The 18,680-nt window shown below is 44.8% G+C and overlaps 1 protein-coding gene across 1 annotated transcript in view; it reads left to right on the top strand.

Moving 5' to 3' along the window:
• Positions 1-18,680, top strand: part of Tut7 (terminal uridylyl transferase 7) — a 51,639-nt gene that overhangs the window by 8,548 nt on the left and 24,411 nt on the right. The window contains exons 5-13 of the mRNA XM_026782935.1: positions 2,147-2,235; positions 5,652-5,703; positions 6,533-6,602; positions 7,566-7,692; positions 9,016-9,135; positions 11,678-11,830; positions 14,580-14,760; positions 16,025-17,070; positions 17,585-17,735. Coding sequence (XP_026638736.1) covers positions 2,147-2,235; positions 5,652-5,703; positions 6,533-6,602; positions 7,566-7,692; positions 9,016-9,135; positions 11,678-11,830; positions 14,580-14,760; positions 16,025-17,070; positions 17,585-17,735 — 1,989 coding nt within the window. The remainder of the gene's footprint in view (positions 1-2,146; positions 2,236-5,651; positions 5,704-6,532; positions 6,603-7,565; positions 7,693-9,015; positions 9,136-11,677; positions 11,831-14,579; positions 14,761-16,024; positions 17,071-17,584; positions 17,736-18,680) is intronic.

The following is an 18,680-nucleotide window of genomic DNA, read 5'->3' as shown; positions in this document are numbered from 1 at the left end:
CTAGCTCTGTAGACCAGGCTGGTCTCGAACTCACAGAGATCCGCCTGCCTCTGCCTCCCAAGTGCTGGGATTAAAGGCGTGCGCCACCATTGCCCAGCTGCCTCTTTAATTTTAGAGTCATCGAGTTATGGGGTTAGCTTTCGAGGGACAAGCTGTCTGTAACATTTAAGGCTGGGGCAGTTACTGCCTGACAGTCATTGTCCAGTCCTGCCCAGCAGCAGACTCACCCACACACTGGCTGGGCCTCTGTAGGCAAGTGACTGAGGAGCTTAGTGGGCTCCGGAGTCTTTCCTGTATGGCAGAATTGCCAGTGAATAGCAGACAATCCCGTCCAAAAATCCCACAAGGCCCCAGCACTTGGAAGGCTGATGCAAGAGGATCATGACGTCCAGGCTACCTGGGACTGCTTAGTGAGCTGCAGGCGAGGGAGGGAAGAGAGCTGGAGTCATGGCTTAATTACATCACGACTCTGAACTACTCGTACCAAAGTTATGCACATGACGGTCATAACAAGCTACCAAAATTAAAAGCACTTCCTCTTTTGTTTTTCCCCTGAGACAAGGTCTCACTGTGTAGCCCTGTTTGGATTGAAACTCACTCTGTAGACCAGGCTGGCCTCAGACTCAGAGAGCTGCCCACTTCCTCCCAGGTGCTGGAACTAAAGGCGTGCCCCACCCCGCCCGGCACACTGCTCTTTTAGCAAGGTGTGGGTGCAGACGTGAGTCACCTGTGTGCGTTTATAGCGTTAATTTCAATGCTTCTTCCACTGTGCCCATCAAGGGGAGCTTTATCATTTAAAAAAAAATTAAATGATTTGAGTGACTTCTTGGGTTTCACCAGTTTTCCGTAACAAAGTATATTCAATTTTACAAATAAAATTTACTAAAGTTACAAATGACCAGGAGATGCCCTCATGAGGGGATGAGTGAACTCCATCTCTTTCCTCAACCTTCCAAATGTGGGGACTTGGGTGTGAGCCTCACCACACCCAGCTTGTCACAGTTTAAATTATTCTGTAGTATTTTGCAAATGATTTTCAGAAGTGGTTGTGTTCTGCTCAAGGCTTTTGTTCATGCTGTGGTGATTCCTACTGAAAAGTCACTTCAGAGCTTTATATGGTGGCAGTCTAACGCCTAGGAGGAGGTAGGGGCAGGGGCATAAGAAGTTCCCAGTTATTCTCGGCTACAGAGGTAGTTAGGTGCCAACAGGGCTACTTGAGGCCTTGCCTCCTGTTCCCTCACAAAAATGGCACTGTTAGCTGGGTGTAGTAGACAAGCCTGGGGTTCCAGCTTTTGGGAGGGTGCAGCAAAATGATTGCCCCAGAATCAAGGCATGTAGCACAAACTCTAACTGGTGTTAAAAACAAAAACCCAGAGTCAGATATAGGGTTAATGCTGAAGATCAGAGAAGCAGCAAAGTGCCAGTCACTAGAGAATTCTTTTACCTCTACCAATGCTCAGACCAAAGGACTGATCCTGTCCTCAGACTGCATCTCCAGACTGCATCTGTCTCCACCAAACCTCAGACTGCAGTGAGCTCCTGTCTCCTCCCACCTTATATTTCTCCCTCAGCCCAGCCATCTCCCTTTCTGTTTCTATCTCCCTAGTGCTGAAATTAAAGGTGTGGAACTCCCAAGTACTAGGATTAAAGGTGTGTGCTACCATTGCCTGGACTCTAGTGGCTTAGATCTGGGCTCTGATCTTCAGGCAAGCTTTATTTTTTAAAACAAACACAGTATCACCACAAAGGCAAACCTGAACAACAGCAAGAACCCTTACTTTTTAGTGAAACCTACTCCATATACTAAGTCAGAGCTCCCTGTGCATTCTGACACTAGAAAGAAATGCTTGTAGTAGCTCATGATGTACTGAGGTTCTAAAACCAGGGGACTTTTTACATTCCACATCAGGATTTTAAAATGTGATCGTGATCACAATGTGATCATTAGATGCTTCAGAGCCCATGGCAGGGTGGCTGGAGTCAAAAGGCTGAGCAATGGCTTTGTAGTCCTCCTCTGCGAGTATCTGGGCTCAGATGGTCTTGCTTCTGGGCACAGCTTTGATGGTTTTGGGTTTTAAACAGCAGTGTTTGGTTACAGCTTTTGAGAGATTTTAACTGTGACTCCCATATACTTACTTGTTTCTAGACTGTTCTCTTAGGCTGTATGGATCTTCCTGTAGCAGACTCGGCTTCAAAGACTCAGATGTGAACATTGATGTTCAGTTTCCAGCTACCGTAAGTACAAAATGATGTGCTGGACTTTGCAGTCACCAAGAATTCTCTTATTTGTTTAGCTTTTAAGAAAGGTTTTATGTTTACATGCTGGTATGAACTCACTCACGTGCCCTTCCTACTCTGTGTGTGTGTGTGTGTGCGCGCGTGTGCATGTATGTGCATGAATGCCATGTGTGTAGGTGTCCATGGAAGCCAGAGAGCATCAGATCCCCTGGAGCTTGTGAGCCACCTGGTGTGAGTGCTGGGATCTGAACTCTGGTCCTCCAGAAGAAGAAGTGCTTTAACTCCTGAGCCCCTGTCTTTATTTTAAGCTTGTTTTATTGCGGAGAACTTGGCCACATTTGTGTGTATTTTCATTTGGCTGGGCAGACCTGCTTGGTCTTAGAATATCAAGCCAGTTGGTGTCCTTATCTTTTCTGTCCCTCTCAAAATGTACACAGAAGTCACTTTCTTCTTTGTTTTGTTTGTTTTTCGTGACAGGGTTTCTTGAAAGCTTGAAGCCTGTCTTAGAACTAGCTCTTGTAGATCAGGCTGGCCTTGAACTCACAGAGATCCACCCGCCTCTGCCTCCCTGGTGCTGGGATTAAAGGTGTGCACCTGGCAGAAGCCACTTTCTTAATGGAGTGGTGGGTGTTCTTGGGGACATCAGGGGCAAGGCTTTTAGATCTGAGAATTCTCAGGATTTGATTGCTGATGAGCGAGTCCCTAGGGCTCATATGGATTGTGAGGAAATCAGGCCTCACGAAGCCACTTTGTCACCATGTTCCTTTCTAGGACTTTAGCTTTGGCTGGTGTCAGCCTGCTGTGGTGCACAGTGGCATAGGCTTTTCCAGAGAGCGTGCTCTAGACTCTTGGCTGTCTGATGGCAAAAAGTGTAAATTCTTTCCAATGTGACCTGGATGTGAATATATTTTGAGACTTAAAGTGTGGCCGTGACAGCTCTCCCTGAGAATTTTCATTTTTATGTCTTCTGTCTGTCTGCAGCTTCAGAATTTTATTATTTTACTTTACAGATTTTCATGTTTATTTTTCTACAGATCTTTTCTACTTACTTTTGAGGTGTATGGATTTTTGCGAGGGTGTGTATGTGTCTATGAATTCAGAAGGTTTAAATTCCCCTCATAAAACCAACCTTTCTATGACAGGAAGGCAGATATTCAAATAGTGTATGTTTGAAAACATGGTCTGGAAACCTAATTAGCGCCCAGTTCCCCTTTTATGTATCATTAATAGTAGTAATAATAATAATAATAATAATAATAATAATAATAATAATAAAATAGTGATGGACCAGAGAGATGGCTCAGTGGGTAAAAGTGCTTGACCCCAAGCCTGATGACTGGAGCTCCATGTCTGGTGCCACAAACTGTCCTCTGGCCACATGTATGTATGTCCCCACACATAGGAACAATGCATACATGCAATTTAAAAAATAGGCTTTTTAAAACAACTTCATGATGGAATCCTGTAATCCTAGTACTAGAGAACTGGAGGCAAGAAGATCAGGAGTTCAAGGCTAGCCTCAGACAAAGCAAGCTGGAGGCAAGCATAAAGTGAGGACCACACACACACACACACACACACACACACACACATACTCGCAAACTAGCTATGTAAGCCTTTGTTTTGGTAAAATGTGATTCCCAAAGACATGGATAAGTCAGAACTTTAAGCACAGAAAAAACTTAGATTATCCATTTGCCCACTCTGGTTCCCACTGTCTTTTTCACAACTTGGTCTATGCTGTTTGTTAAAAATACAGATTCTGAGACCAGGCATGGTGGGTGGCACATGCCTTTGGTCCTAGAGGCAGGTGAGTCTGTGAGTATGAGGCCAGCCCAGTCTATATAGTGAAGTTGCAGGCCAGCCAGGGTTCCTTAGTAAGACCCTGTCTTTGAAACAACCACCAGATTCTGAGGTTGGATTCCTTGATGGTCTTGCTCATAGTCTCTCATTCCTTGCTGTGCTTGATTCTATAGCTACCTGATTAGGTAACCCATAAATTTTACTTCTTTTTTTAAAACTTTATTTTAGAGTGTGTGTGTGTCTGTGTTTGTCTGTCTGTTGTCTCCATGTAGGTATAGGCGTGTGAGTGTAGGTGTCCCTTCAGAGACCAGAGGTATTAGATTCCCATAGGAACTGGAGTTACAAGTGGTTGTGAGCTGCCTAATGTGGGCGCTAGGAACTGAACTCAGGTCCTCTGGAAGAGAAGTATGTGCTCTTAACTGCTGAGCCATCTATAGCCCCAATCTTAATAGTTTTTTTAAGTTTCAAATTCTACTAAGTGATTTATCAGAGTAAATCCATAGTAGTTATTTTGATCTGGTATCATTGATATAGCAAATTTTCACTAAGTCCCTGTTGCATGTAGGCACTGTGCTAGTTTGTAAAGGACAAAATAGGCCTGGGTCTCTGGCACTTGTAGCTAGTCAGGACATACGCTGTTTCTTCAGTGACTGCTGTGCAGAGAAGCAGGACTCAGGGACAAGCTCTGGGAACAGTCTTAGCTTCCTCAAAGAGGGCACATTTCCACAGAATTCTGCTTAGCCTGTAGAGACCTGGGCCAGTTGTACAGGATCTTGAAGACTGTGTAGTAAAACTTTGACCTTGACCTAACAACAGTATGATATTAGCAAGTATTTTAAGAACCTATGAATTGGGAAGGTGGCTCACACCTGTAATCCCAGCATTCGAGAGGCAGTGGTAGGATTCCTATGAGTTTGAGGCCAGGCTGAGCTGTAGAACAAGACCTGGTCGGAAAAAGGCTAGAGTGACAGCTCAGCTGTTCAGTGTTGATGCTGCTTCCAGAGTACCTGTGTTTGCATCCCAGACCTCAAATCAGGTGTTTGCTACTGCCTACACCTGCCTCCTGTTTACAACTGCCATATGCCTCCTGTTCTGAGGATTTGACACCCTCTTCTGATCTCTTCAGGGACACACACACACACACACACACACACACAAATCTAAAAATAAAACACCTCAAACCAACAACATAAGAAACAAATTTAAATTTAAAGGATCCATTGGAGAATCTTGAAGGGTTTTGGTCCGATGTGGAACAAAGATTAGAGAAAGGGATATTGATATTGGAACGTGTAGCTGTGTATTGCAACAGTGTTTCAGAGTGAGAGGAACATTGTTGCAGTAGAACATCTTCCAACCGCCATTGAGACAGCTAGGGGATCACTACCTCAGGAACGAGTTTCTACATAGTTAGCCAGTCCTTTACCCACACCCATGCCTCCTCACGGACTCTTGGGTGGCTTTACACACAGGCTAATGACTATTCTCTTCACTTGTAGCAATGTGCATTTCTTATTTGGAAAGCAATTTGGGGAACTTCAAACTGTATTATACCAGAAAAACAAAAATACTCAGGGATTATTTCATGTATTCATTCATTTATTTCCTAGATGTCTCAGCCAGATGTCCTCTTACTTGTTCAAGAATGTTTAAAGAACAGTGGTAAGGCCAAATTCTTCCACATTTTGCTTCTGATTTTGTCTTCTGTCTATAAATTTGAATATATCTTACTACCAAACTGCAAGTAGGAATTTCACTTTTAAAAATTACTTACACGGGTAAAATCCAAAGCAAAAATAAAAGTAAACACCCTTGAATTATTAGCTAGAGTCCAGCTAGCACTCTGCAGGACCAGCAGTCAGCCAGTGGTTAGGTTGACAGCATTCAGGATTAGTGAGCCCTAGACTGAGTGAAAAATTCAAAAATCTGTGGTATTTACTGTTGGGAGTAAACGCATAGTGATCTGCTTCATTGTGTGGTTTAAACCAGCCTTTCAAGTGGTGAATAGGTATGGCCCCATCCGGATTACTGAACTCAAAGACAGTTGTTCCCAATGGGCTCCTCAGTTGTCTTCTCCAATACAATGTCCCCTTGGGGCTTCTGGCCTCTTCGGGGATGGTACCTTCCCTTGAGTTAGGTGTTCTTATTCTCTCGGTTTGTTATAAGAAACATTTAAACATTTCATCTTGTTTCAATCGGTACATATTTGACACAATGATTTAGTAGCTTTCGCATCACTTTGTCTTTAGTCTCTGTGCATATTTCTAATTACGTTGTCCACATAGCATTTAAATGCTGCTTCAACGCTGCAGTCCTGGTCAAACACTAGCTGTGAAAGATTAGGGCATTCTTGGACACAGTGCTCTCTCTTCCTAAGTCACCTGAGGGTGGTTTGTGTAGTGGCCTCAGGCCCCACTGCTCTTGAGCTTTCCCAGTTCTGCATCTCAAAGGTTTGAATTAACCCTCTTGATTGCTTTTCCTCTTTCCTCAGACTCCTTTACTGACGTTGATGCTGACTTCCATGCCCGGGTGCCAGTGGTGGTGTGCAGAGATAAGCAAAGGTCTCATGTCTTTAAGCTATTTTATATGATTTATTGTATTTGGGTTTATTTTGAGATACAGTCTAACAATATGTAGCCCAGGATGGCCTTGAATTACTATGTAGCTGAAGATGGCCTCCAGCTTATGGCTGTGTGCTTGCTTCTGTGCTGGGATCACAGGAATGTACCGCTATGCCCAGCTCCTCAGATCACCAAAGTCACAAGTACTTGGTTAAATCTCAGGCTTAACTTGTAAGTTCCTAACCTGGCTGTTACTTGTACTTGCTGGCATCTTCCCTGTCCTTTTATTTTTAGAAGAAAAGGAAAATAAAGTGTTGGAAGTATCTTAACAGATTTCAGCTAACCTGGCCTGATTGAATAGTTGCTTCCTTGTAGCACCTTTGCCATTGTCTTCAGTAGCATTTGTGCATCTGAGCTAGGGATCAGTGTGGAAAGCACGGACACTGCCACTTACCGGCAAATCCCTTTGACTCTCAGGACACTCTTGTACTACTAGGATGGGCAAAGCAGGCCTTGGATAATACTTCTCTGTTCTTGTGCTCTTTCCAAGATATTTTTAATACTCAAAAATAGCTGCCTTTTTTTTTTTAATCCAGTTTTGGGGTTGGTGAGATGCTCAGAGGTTAAGAGCACTGGCTGTTCCTGCAGAGGAGCTGTGTTTGATGACCAGCATCCACTTGGTAGCTTACAGGAACCAGGGATTCCAGTTCCAGGAATCAGAGCCCTCTTCTGACTTTCTAGGGGACCATACATGTGCACGGCACACAATATACTTACATTTAGACAAGACAGTCACATGCATAAAATAAAACTCCTTTTTTTTTAAAATCTAGCATCTTAATGAAGCTGCTCATGATTTTATGCTCTTCTTTAGGTTTTATTGTTGGTGTAAATTTGTTGATGTATCCCTATTTAACACAATTTTTTCTCTTTTCCCTCCCATCCTTCTCCTTCCCCCACTAGTGGTCTTCTTTGTAAAGTGAGTGCAGGAAATGAAAATGCTTGTCTGACCACAAAGCACCTAACGGCTCTTGGAAAACTAGAGCCAAGGCTGGTTCCTCTGGTGATTGCATTTAGATACTGGGCAAAGGTAGGATTGGGGGGATTTTGTGTGTGAGTATCTGTTTTGGTTTTGTTTGTTTGGATTTTGTTGGGTTTGTTTGATTGTTTTTGTTTAGTTTTGGCAGCCCTGGCTAGCCTGGAACTCACTACATAATCCAGGCTGTTCCCAAACTTGCAGCTATCCTCCTGTCTCTGCTTCCCGAGTGCTGAAATTACAGATATGTGTTACCGTGCCTGATGTCAGACATGTATTTACAGGCATCAAGAGAGTGGATGTCAGAATATTTACTAGAAACTTGAACATACACAGAAGAAAAGCTCAGCATTTCTACTTCAGTGTGACATTATTCCTCAGAAGATAAAATGAATTATAATGCTTATTAAAAATCAGATTTGGAGCTAGGCGGTAGTGGTGGCACACAGCTTTAATCCCAGCATGCAGGGCACACAGGTGGATCCCTATGAGTTCCAGACTGCCAGGGCTACACAGAGAAACCCTAGCTTGAAAAACCAAAGGAAAAAAAAAGAAAGAAAAGAAAAGAAAAAAAAATCAGATTTGGGACAAACTTGTAGAATGTAACCAAAGAAGTTCTATTTTAACTTCTTTATTCTGAGGCATAGTAATATTTGACATAAAGCTTTTTTTAAAAAAAAATTTATTTATTATGTGTACAGCATTCCTTCCATATGTGCCCGCAAGCCAGAAGGGGGCGCCAGGTCTCATTATAGATGGCTGTGAGCCACCATATGGTTGCTGGGAATTGAACTCAGGACCTCTGGAAGAGCAGTCAGTGCTCTTAACCACTGAGCCATCTCTCCAGCCCCTGACATAAAGCTTCTTAGACTATTTTCAGAAACATATTCAGAGACTCCAGAAAGATAAAAGTACTGTAATTGTCCTACAGTTCCGTAGTTTTCTAGATAAGTTGTTGAGTTGCAGTGTCAACATAAGCAGCCCCAAACGAAGATCACATCATGGTGATAAAATGGACGGCTGGCTGGGTGTTAGCACATATCGATAGTCTCAGTGCTAAGGAGGCTGAGACAGGAGCCTGAGCTACTACATACCAAGACCCTGTCTCAAAAAGACAGCCCAGGAATAAAATACCCAGTTAAAAACAGAGGGTTCATAAGCCAAGGCTTTACTGATTCAGGTATAGCCATGCTAGAAGGTTCCACTTCTTAAATCTGGGATAAACAGGTTTCCCCATTTTTAACTTGGTGAATTGGAAAAACCTTACAGGAGCTGGGGTGTAGCTCAGGACAGAGTTTGCTAGTGCAAGTTGGCTGTGGGTTTAGTCTCCAGCCACCCCCAAACAAGTGTCACTAATGTGGGTTTGATTTGTTGCAGCTTTGTAGCATCGACCGCCCTGAAGAAGGAGGCCTGCCGCCATACGTGTTTGCACTGATGGCCGTTTTCTTTCTTCAGCAAAGGAAAGACCCTCTCTTGCCAGTTTATCTAGGATCATGGGTATGACACTTTCTGGTTTTGCCTAATAGTGATCTTATTAAATTACTTCTGAAAAAAATCTAAACACTTAACCAGATCTGAAGTATCTGATTATTCTACCATACTTTTGTTACCGAAATATTAGTGTTTGATTACAACATGTCTTTTTAAGAAATACCAAGAAAAACCAAATATCCATGGGGAAAGGGCAGACATTAAGCCCTTGTACTCCCTAGTTACCTCAGAATGGGTCAGACACCTACGGAAAGTCAAAACTGGAATGCTCAGAAGTGAAGTCTTCATAGTAAGAGTTTCTAAGAAAACTAAAACTATAATCTATATCAAGTTTAAAAATTAGGGGCTGGAGAGATGGCTCAGAGGTTAAGAGCATTGCCTGCTCTTCCAAAGGTCCTGAGTTCAATTCCCAGCAACCACATGGTGGCTCACAACCATCTGTAATGGGGTCTGGTGCCCTCTTCTGGCCTGCAGGATACACACGGACAGAATATTGTATACATAATAAATAAATAAATAAATAAAAACATTTTAAGTTCTAAAAATTTTGTTTTCTACAAAACATTAAGGACAGGATAGGCTCCATGGTAGAGCTTTTTCCTGGTCCTACAAAAAAAGAAGAAAATTATGAAGACCAGAAATAATAGCACTGACTTTAAGAACACTGAATGCATGTATCTAACGAAGACACAGTATCACTCTCTGTCTTCCAAAGTGTTTCTGGGAGAATCGTTATAGAGCACTGCTCTCTCCAACCATTCTGGGTGCTGTGTTAGAGCAGCAAACCAAACAATGCATGTCATAAACGTGCATACCCACCTGGGTGAGGTCTTTCTCATGCTCTAGTGCATGTCTGTCAGATTGTGCTGTCTTTGAGAAATGAGAGAGGTGGCAAGGGGTGGAGTCTGTGGCACTGGGAATAGAGGTGTTAGGAAGGCCAGGAGAAGACTGACTTCTTGGGTAAAGAGGAAAGCAGAATTGCTGTCAGCTAAGCCATTGATTGACAACCAGTAGGTGTACATTCGGGAACAATCCACATCTTAGTGTGTTCGTTAACTTGTTGATTACATGTGATGGTTGTGTTGTCAACTTGACAGAATCTAGAATCACCTGGAAGACAAGCTTCTAGGCATGCTTAGAGGGGTTGTCTTCATCAGGTTGATATGGGTTGAAGGAGAAAGCTACCTTCACTTCCCTGCCATGATCGACTATGAGCTAGAATAAACATGTTGTTACTCACATTGCTTCTTTCAGTGGTAGGAAAAGTAGCCCAGGCACTATGACTGATGAACCCCACATTGTGTAGGGAGAGAACTGTCCAGTGCTCCATAGTGCCTCTCTGAGCTTAGCACCCCAAACCTTTTCTTCCGCAATGCACTGACATTTTCATTAGTAATGTAAAAAATATACATAAATACTTTTGGACTTAGTAAGAATTTGTGAAATCTAATGTTTTATGGGGTAGTAATTCTGGGAATTAACATGCTACCATCACAAATGCTCTGCCACGGCGTCTCCCTAGCCTCTGTGTGCATGTGCGGGCATGCATGCAGGCAGGCGCCTACAGAGGCCAGAGGCATCAGATCCTCTGGAGCTGTAGTTACCGGTGTTTGGGAACTATCACATGGGTGCTAGGAATCAAACCTGTGTCCTGGAAGAGAAACCAGTGCTCTCAGACACTGAGCCGTCTCTCCAGCCCTGTTTGGCTTTGAGACAATCTTGCCAAGCTGACCAGACTCTCCTTGAACTCCTGCTTTTCGCTGAGAAGCTTGGACTCCATGTGTGTCCAGGTACACCACCTACCCAAGTCACCCCCGGAAGACTGTTCTGTAATGAAGGTGGTCTAGATGATAGTTGCATATCCTCACAGTGCTGATAGGAGCAATTCCTGGCCTCCTTTGAAATTTTTTGAACATTGTGCCATTAGCAGATAAATAATAGCACCAGTACTTTGTAACGGAACTCCACTTCTCAGGATGCTGAGGCCTAGAGAGATGCCCCAAACTCTCAAGGGCACATAGCTAGAGGGAGCCAAGGCTAAAGTGTCAGTTCTACTTTTAGAACCAGCAGCTTCAAATACTTGTTAGGCTATTTTGTTTTCTCCAAGGGTTTTGTTTTATTTTGGTTTGTTTGTTTGTTTCCAGTTTTGTGACAGGTCTTAGACATGCCAGGATACTGAAAACTTAAGCAAAGTCACCATGGCTTTTGCAAATCAAAACCCTGCTCTTTACCCCTGAAAAGATACTTAAATTATCAAATCTTAAAGGTAGTTGGTGAACTGATTTGTTTTTCTTTTTCTTTTTCTAATTTTTTTCATTATTGTGTGTAGAAGTCAGAGAACAACTTTCAAGAACCCTACTCCATTCTACCTTGGGATTGACTTCAGATCGTTAGGCCTTTTACCCACTGAGCTATCTTGCCATCCCCAATTTTACGTTCAGTGAACTGTTGTGTGTGTTGAGTTTTTACTCCTATGAATATTTTGATACCCTCTGTATCAGAATTGTTCATACTATATAGTAAGATATGTCTAATTATTTTTTTCTAGATTGAAGAATTCTCATTAAATAAATTAGGGAATTTCATCCTTAAAGACATTGAGAAAGACTCCGTGGTCTGGGAGTACACCGATGACACCACAGGGGGCGCCAGCACTACAAAAGAGGAGGCCCCCAAAGAGACGCCCAGGAAGACGGGGCAGGTCTGTTCTCCCTGGTGTCGGCTGTGGTGTTCACCCGTCAGTCTGTCCCCAGTCTTGTTTGTCCTCACTGTCTTTTGTTTACGTCGGTTTGGGTCTGTTTCCCAGGCTGCCCCAGGGTAGTCTGGAGTTTGTGGTAGTCTTCCAGCCCCAGCCTCTCAAAGCTGCCAGATGGGGCTTTATCGTGACTGGCTCATTGTACCTAGGAGTGGGTCTCACTACAAATGCCGTTTCTCTGCGTGATTGTAATATGTTTTGATCTTCTTCATTCCTCTACCATTTCTTGGTCCACCTGTCCCCTACTACTGTTCCTTCTCTGTATCCCGAATAGACCCCTTTTTACTGACCTACCTTATTCCGCTCTTCTGCTCTGCATATGAGACAAAATGGGATTCCCATATTTGTGAGACTGGCTTATTTTAGTGTGATAATCGCTAATTCCATATATTTTCATGCCAACAACATAATTTCCTTTTTATGGACAAATAGGATCTCATGTCATTTAGAGAGACCTATTGTTTTCATCCACGTGGGTTTTTAGACTGACTCCATAGCATGACCTGTGTGAGTACTGCACTGGCAAACATGGGTGTGCAGCTTCTCTATAGTAAGCTGACTTTGAGTGTAGGTCTGGGTCATATGGTTGGCCCCGTTTATTTCTTAAGGAGCTCACGTATTTATATATTAGTTCATGACTGTTTCATTTCCTTGTCTATTCCGCCTCTTGAATAAACAAGTGATGAGAAAGGTTGAAAAATTAACATCACGAATCCATTTATTTATATGGCTTCTTCTATGTGCAGAGACCTTTTAAAGACACGGAGTAGAAGAAGCCTTTGATACAAGATGGCTGTACTCGCCATAAAATCCTTCTGAGACTGGGCTTGTGGTTCTGAGCCCAGTGTGTACTAAAAGGCCATGTCACTCCTCTAGTCCATGGTTTATGGAACAGTGGTGAGCTGCGGACTTGTTTGTGGGCAGCAGCCTAGGCTCTTGTGTCCAGCTCTGCCTTCCCAGCTGTGTCCTTAGGTCTCTTAACTCTCCCGTGCCCCGGCTTCCTCCGCACAAGGGATCTCGGCCCTCTCCAGCAGTCAGTGACTCCTAGAGAGTTTAGCTCAGTGCTGGGGATGTAGTGCGGTTGGCAGCACTATGCTGCTCCTGTTTGGAGAGGAACGCTCTCTATGGAAAGAAAGGTTAATGCCAGTGGTGTAGACACTTCACAGCTTCTGAGCTCCTTGCTATGAAGCTTTGAAGGCTTAAGTGAGAGACTTAAAAATCCTTCATGAGAGACAAATGGCTGTGGATAAAGAGGTACAATTCAGCAAGGCTCTCAGGCTTTCTTTGTCCTCAGGTACAATGTGTGGTACTTAGACCATGCCCGTTCCAGTCAGGAATCGCAGCATGGCCTTTCATGATTGGCAGAATCTATGTGCCTGAGGGTTACTAATTAATGTAGTATCACACTGCTTATTTTGAAGCATGGTATTAGAAATGTGATTGTAGACAAATTTATATATTATATATTGAAAATGTTTTATTCGTTGTGTAGTAGAGAAAAATGTGAGCCCACTGTTATGTGTCCATTTAATGCTTCATTTTAAAACTGATATTTTGAGAGGTTAAGCAGCCTCTAGAACATCCTTAACTTCAGAGCAGTGGCATGCTTAGCCTCTCCTGACTCTTCCTGCTAAGCAGTGTCACCAACCAATCATGGAAGCGCCTTTCAGGTCCTTCTTGTAGCACTTGGGTGTTGAACTAAGTTACCTCTAAAGAGCATCTTACAGTGTGACGCGTTTCAGTGATGTTTGCATTCTTCCAAAGATAGCTCCTGAGAAAGAGTGCGAGAGTAGCCACATCTGCCAGCTGCTTTCCCTCGCTGCTGATTTAATCCTCATCACTGTCCTGTGTTATAGGTGTACCATCCCTTCTCTGCAGATAATGATAGCGACCATTTTTTGAACACTGTCTGCCAGGCACTGTGCTAAGCCCTTTACAGACACTATCTCACTCAGTCTTCCCAACAACCCTATGAGGTGGGTACTGCTATCCCCATTTTCCAGATGAGGAATTCAAGTCTTAGACAGGCTATAGACCTCGACCAAGGTCATCACAGCTAGTACCTGGCAGAGTGTGGGTTTTAAACTAGACTTGTCACACAGCCACTTCTCCTAGAGTGGAGAAAGTGAGTTGCAGAGTAGCTAAGAGCTGTGCGCTGGCAGTCACGGTGGGACTTTCCCCTGCTCCCTTCCATCCTAGGTCCTGTGGACTTTGATTTTGTCACGTATGTTGTTTGACTTGTCAGAGTCTGTGATGACACACATGTGTCAGTTTCTGATATTAATGTTATCTGACTTAAGATGCAGTCCCACTTGGCAGATAGGGTGAGTTCCTTCCTCCTCCCCTGCCTCAGCAGTACCCCACCTGCACAGGTGCCTCTGCCAGCAGCAGCAGCAGCAGCAGCAGGAGGCCTTTCCTGAGCACACCAGCAGCCTTCCTCAGGGGCCTCACACCGAGTGCTGTCCGCTCCTGTGGTGACATTCTGGGGACAGTGGCTGAGTGTTAACACACTCGAACCCCAGGGTGCAGGGCTGTTCGCCTCTGACCAAATAGAACTTACAAAGATTACCTAGATGGACTGTCCAGCTCATGCTTTTCTGAAGTCTTCAGATTTTTCACTTAAGTTTGAGTGATCTCTGACTTTTCAGGCTGAGCTGGCATCTAAATTAACCTCTGTGTTCTTTATCATCCATAGGTGCCATTGACATTTAATATAAAACACCAGCCTTCAGTGCCAGTTGGGCAGCTCTGGGTGGAATTGCTGCGGTTCTATGCTTTAGAGTTTAATCTGGCTGACTTAGTGATCAGTATTCGCGTCAAAGAATTGATATCCCGGGAATCAAAGGACTGGCCCAAAAAGCGCATCGCCATTGAAGGTAATAGTGTTCAGTTACTTTTTACATGGTGCCAACCAACAGCCCGCTTTTATCACATCTCTCTTTACAGTTGCCGCCAGAGGCAGGCCTGGTCTGAAGGTAAAATAACACTAGGCCCCTGCATGCACTGCACTGGGTTGAGGGACCAAGGGCTTACCCTAAGGTACAGTGTTTTAATTAGCAAGTGACTGGTTAACGGTGCCTGAGTCCCCGCTGTGTAGGGTGTGCAGGGACATGGCTCTCTCAGTGCCCCGTGGTTTTACGCCGTTCTCCTCGCTGCCCTCACTCCTACATCTCAGGAATTCCTTTTGAGGGTTAGTTTACCAAGATGAGTAAAATATTTTTCTCGTGAAAAGCACTGTTCTTAACGTTGGTTGACTCCAGTGGAGGGAACAGAGAGTTATTTTTGAAGCAGAAAACAGTAGCTTCGTCATGACCACGTTCTAGTGAAGGCTGTCACTTTGCAGAGTCAGCCAGACATTGATGTCCTGTTGGCGTCACTGAATGGATGAACTCCTCTCCGCTTTGCAGAGTCAGGAGGTTGGAACCGTCTAGAAATCTTAGCTCTCCTGCTTTAACCTAAGAGCAACAGCAAAACTCCTACATGGAAATCTTGGTTTTGCTTGATTTTTTTTTCAAGCTTTATGTTGCATAAGGTTTTTTTTCTTTTTGCATAAATTCTATGTGCAGTCTTAGGGAATCTCACATTTTAAACCCTCCCCTGCAGTTTCTGTGGCTCAGCTCTTCTGGCCAATTGCCTAACCTGCTGGAGTTCTAGGGGAGGAGAAAAGATTGAGAGAAGTGGTGTCTCCTCCTGGTGCCTCCCTCTCGCCCCTGAAACTCAGGCCAGCCACTTCAGTGATGGGGCCTCCCAGGGCGGAAGAGTGGAGGTAAGCTCGACACACTGCAAGGCTGGCTGAGCAGGGTGCAGAGCGCTCGGTCACAAAGCCTGTCGGGAAGTCTGAGTTCCCCAGAGCCACGGTAGTATCTTTCCTCCCTCCAGTCACTGAGCAGCTAGGGAAGGGAACCAGTTCCCGGGGAGAGCAGGAGACTCAGAAGCATTGCTTTCAGCTCTTAAACTGCCGCCCTCACTCCCACCCGAGTTGTTTTTAAATGTACTAAAGCATGTAAGGTGCATGATCCATTTTACTGTTGTTACCTGCGTTACCTTTTAAAGTCTAGTTCTAAGCATGGTGAAATAAAAGAGTATGAAGTGGTGGCTTTCTCTTTTTTTCTCTCTCTCTCTTTTCCCCCCCTGTTACAGACCCCTATTCTGTTAAAAGAAATGTGGCAAGGACCCTGAATAACCAACCCGTGTTTGAGTACATACTTCATTGTTTGAGGACAACATACAAATATTTTGCTCTTCCACATAGAGTCACAAAACCCAACCTCACAAAGCCTCCTAGTCCCGTTACCCATGTTTCAGACCCAGATAAAGGAGCAAGGAATTGTGGCCCGAAGCTCCAAACTACAGAAACTGATAAACCGGGGAAAGCAGCTGTGGCCCAAGGTCCTGGTGTGCCCACCTCAGAAGCCTGCAAGGCACAACCGCTTATTCTTAAAAGTACCCCTGAGCAGTTGGGAAGCCCGCCAAAGGAGATACACCAGACAGAGGTCCATTGCGAGGGCTGTGAGGATGCCATGGCACAGCATCAAGAAACAGAAAGTGGCAACGAGAAAGTCAGAAGGAAGGCCGGGCATCTTTGGAGCAGCGATGATCACAGCTTAAGCTGCAGCAAGCATCCAGAACTTCAGAACTGTGGCGGCCTGTGCGGTCTCCAGGCAGACAACACTCTGGAGTTAGTCGGGCTCCGGAGCCCTGGAGCCAAGGAGCGGGACAGCTGCGCCTCCTTGGATGACAAGGCTGACATAAATGAAGGACACACAGACGATGCTGATGAACTGGAGGAGTCTCTGAACTGCTTTTCCCCGGGAGTCCAGGGCCAGGCCTCAGCAGTCATGCACTTCGATGATGACGACGAGGAGGAGGAGGAAGAAGAGGAAGATGAGGAGCCCAGGCTCAGCATGAACCACACAGAAGATGAGGAGGGGGTTGTTAGTGAACATCAGGAGGACAACAGGCACACTGGGTCGGGTGAGGAGGATGTCCTCTCTGAAGAGGATGACTTGGCTGAGCCTGCTAAGAGCAAAGATCTCGACGAGTGTGGAGAACCCATGGATGGGACTTTACTCATAGACCTAAACAGAATAAGTCTTAACGAGAAAAGTTTTCCTGAGGAAAACTCACCCAGGGACCAGTCTGACTTCTTCTATGAATTTAGAAAACTGGCCTTCACCAAAGGCAAGGTAATGGTCGCTGGTGGTCTTAGATCTGGGGACTCTGGATAATTCTAATGAATACCGTTACTGGTGTTCTTCTATTACACCTACCCATTTATCTCCTGTGAGGAAGAGGCGTGTGTGCCGTTTGCCTGCATGTGGCAGTCAGTTCTCTCCTTCACTGTGTGGGTCCTAGGAATTGAGGTCGGGTCACCAGGCTTGGCTGCAGGCTCCTTTTACCAGCTGAGCTGTTTGTCAGCCTGGTTTCCATGTCTGTGCACTAGAACAGCAGCTTCCCATCTGGTTGTGGTTTCACACTTTCTGATCCATTTCACACCACTTGATTCATGTCCCTCCTTTAGAAGTGCATAGGACACAGACAGTTCACATTTCTCCTGACGTCACCAGCACCACGTCCCATCTTTCAGGCCATTTGGAGTAGCTTAAATTAGGGTATATGTGTAGTTAATTTTTTTTCTAGCACCCTTTATTTAGCAAAGATTCTTATTCACACTTGCTCTGGTTTTCCATATCCCTGCAGTCTCCCACAGTAGTGTGTAGCTTGTGTAAGCGAGAAGGCCATCTAAAGAAGGACTGTCCTGAGGACTTCAAGAGAATCCAACTGGACCCTCTGCCACCACTGACACCCAAGTTCTCAAATATCTTAGACCAAGTTTGCATCCAGTGTTACAGTAAGTCTTCTGTGTTCCCCTCATGTGCCCTGTCAGCCTTGCAGGTAGTCCTTTGAGAATCCATACTGTGTTGTGGTCATGTTCACTGACCACTCCTCCCCAACTCCTGCATCCACTCCCCACCTCTCACTGATCCAGTCTGTGCTTCCCATAGACTCCTCCTGTGGGGCCATCCACTGGATTCACATCCATAAAGAAAGCTACCTCTCCTTCTCCCAGACACCACCGGCTGTCAGCTCCTCAGTTAGCGTGAGGGCTACTTAGCCCGTCCATGCTGGAATATCGACTGCTTTGGTCTGATGTTCTGGAGCCGCGGGCTCTCCCTTCTCTGGGATGGTCCCAGAGCCTTGAGGGAAAGAACACTTCAGCGAGCACTAGTGAACTGCCCCCGTGCAAACTCTTTAAGGAACAGTCGTTTGGGGAAGCACTGCTATCGAGAGGTCTCGGTTTCTACTTCCACAAGAAGCCGGCTGCTGCTTAGACTGGATGTACTCAGTACTCCACATGGACATTTTAAGGAGCTTCCCCTATGGCCCTCTCTGTAACTGAAGCTGCCACTGACCTCGCTGACCTCCTGCCTTTGCCTCCAGGGTACTAGGATTATAGGCAGGGCTATCATGCCCAGCTTAGTCCTGCCTTCCCTCTCTGATACGGTTTCATCATGTTATTGAATTCTTGGATTTATGCAATCCTCCTCCGCCTTAACCTTTCAAATACCCAGGATTGTCCAGCTGTCAATGGCATTTTCATTTTGTTAAACTTTTTCAGATAGTAAAAAAGAAAACCAGGCTCCCAGTTAAAAACAAAACAGCCCACAGACATTTCTGTTAGAATTCTAGAGGATTCTATCAACACAGACATTTCTGCTGGAATTCTAGAGGATTCTATCTGCTCAGATTTTGAGCCCCGTCCCAGTTAGCTTCTGTCTCGAGGGCAGTTCTCGGG

Source organism: Microtus ochrogaster, chromosome 16 (assembly GCF_000317375.1).
Source record: "Microtus ochrogaster isolate Prairie Vole_2 chromosome 16, MicOch1.0, whole genome shotgun sequence".
Taxonomy (NCBI): Eukaryota; Metazoa; Chordata; class Mammalia; order Rodentia; family Cricetidae; genus Microtus; species Microtus ochrogaster.
This window is presented reverse-complemented; position numbering and strand designations above follow the sequence as displayed.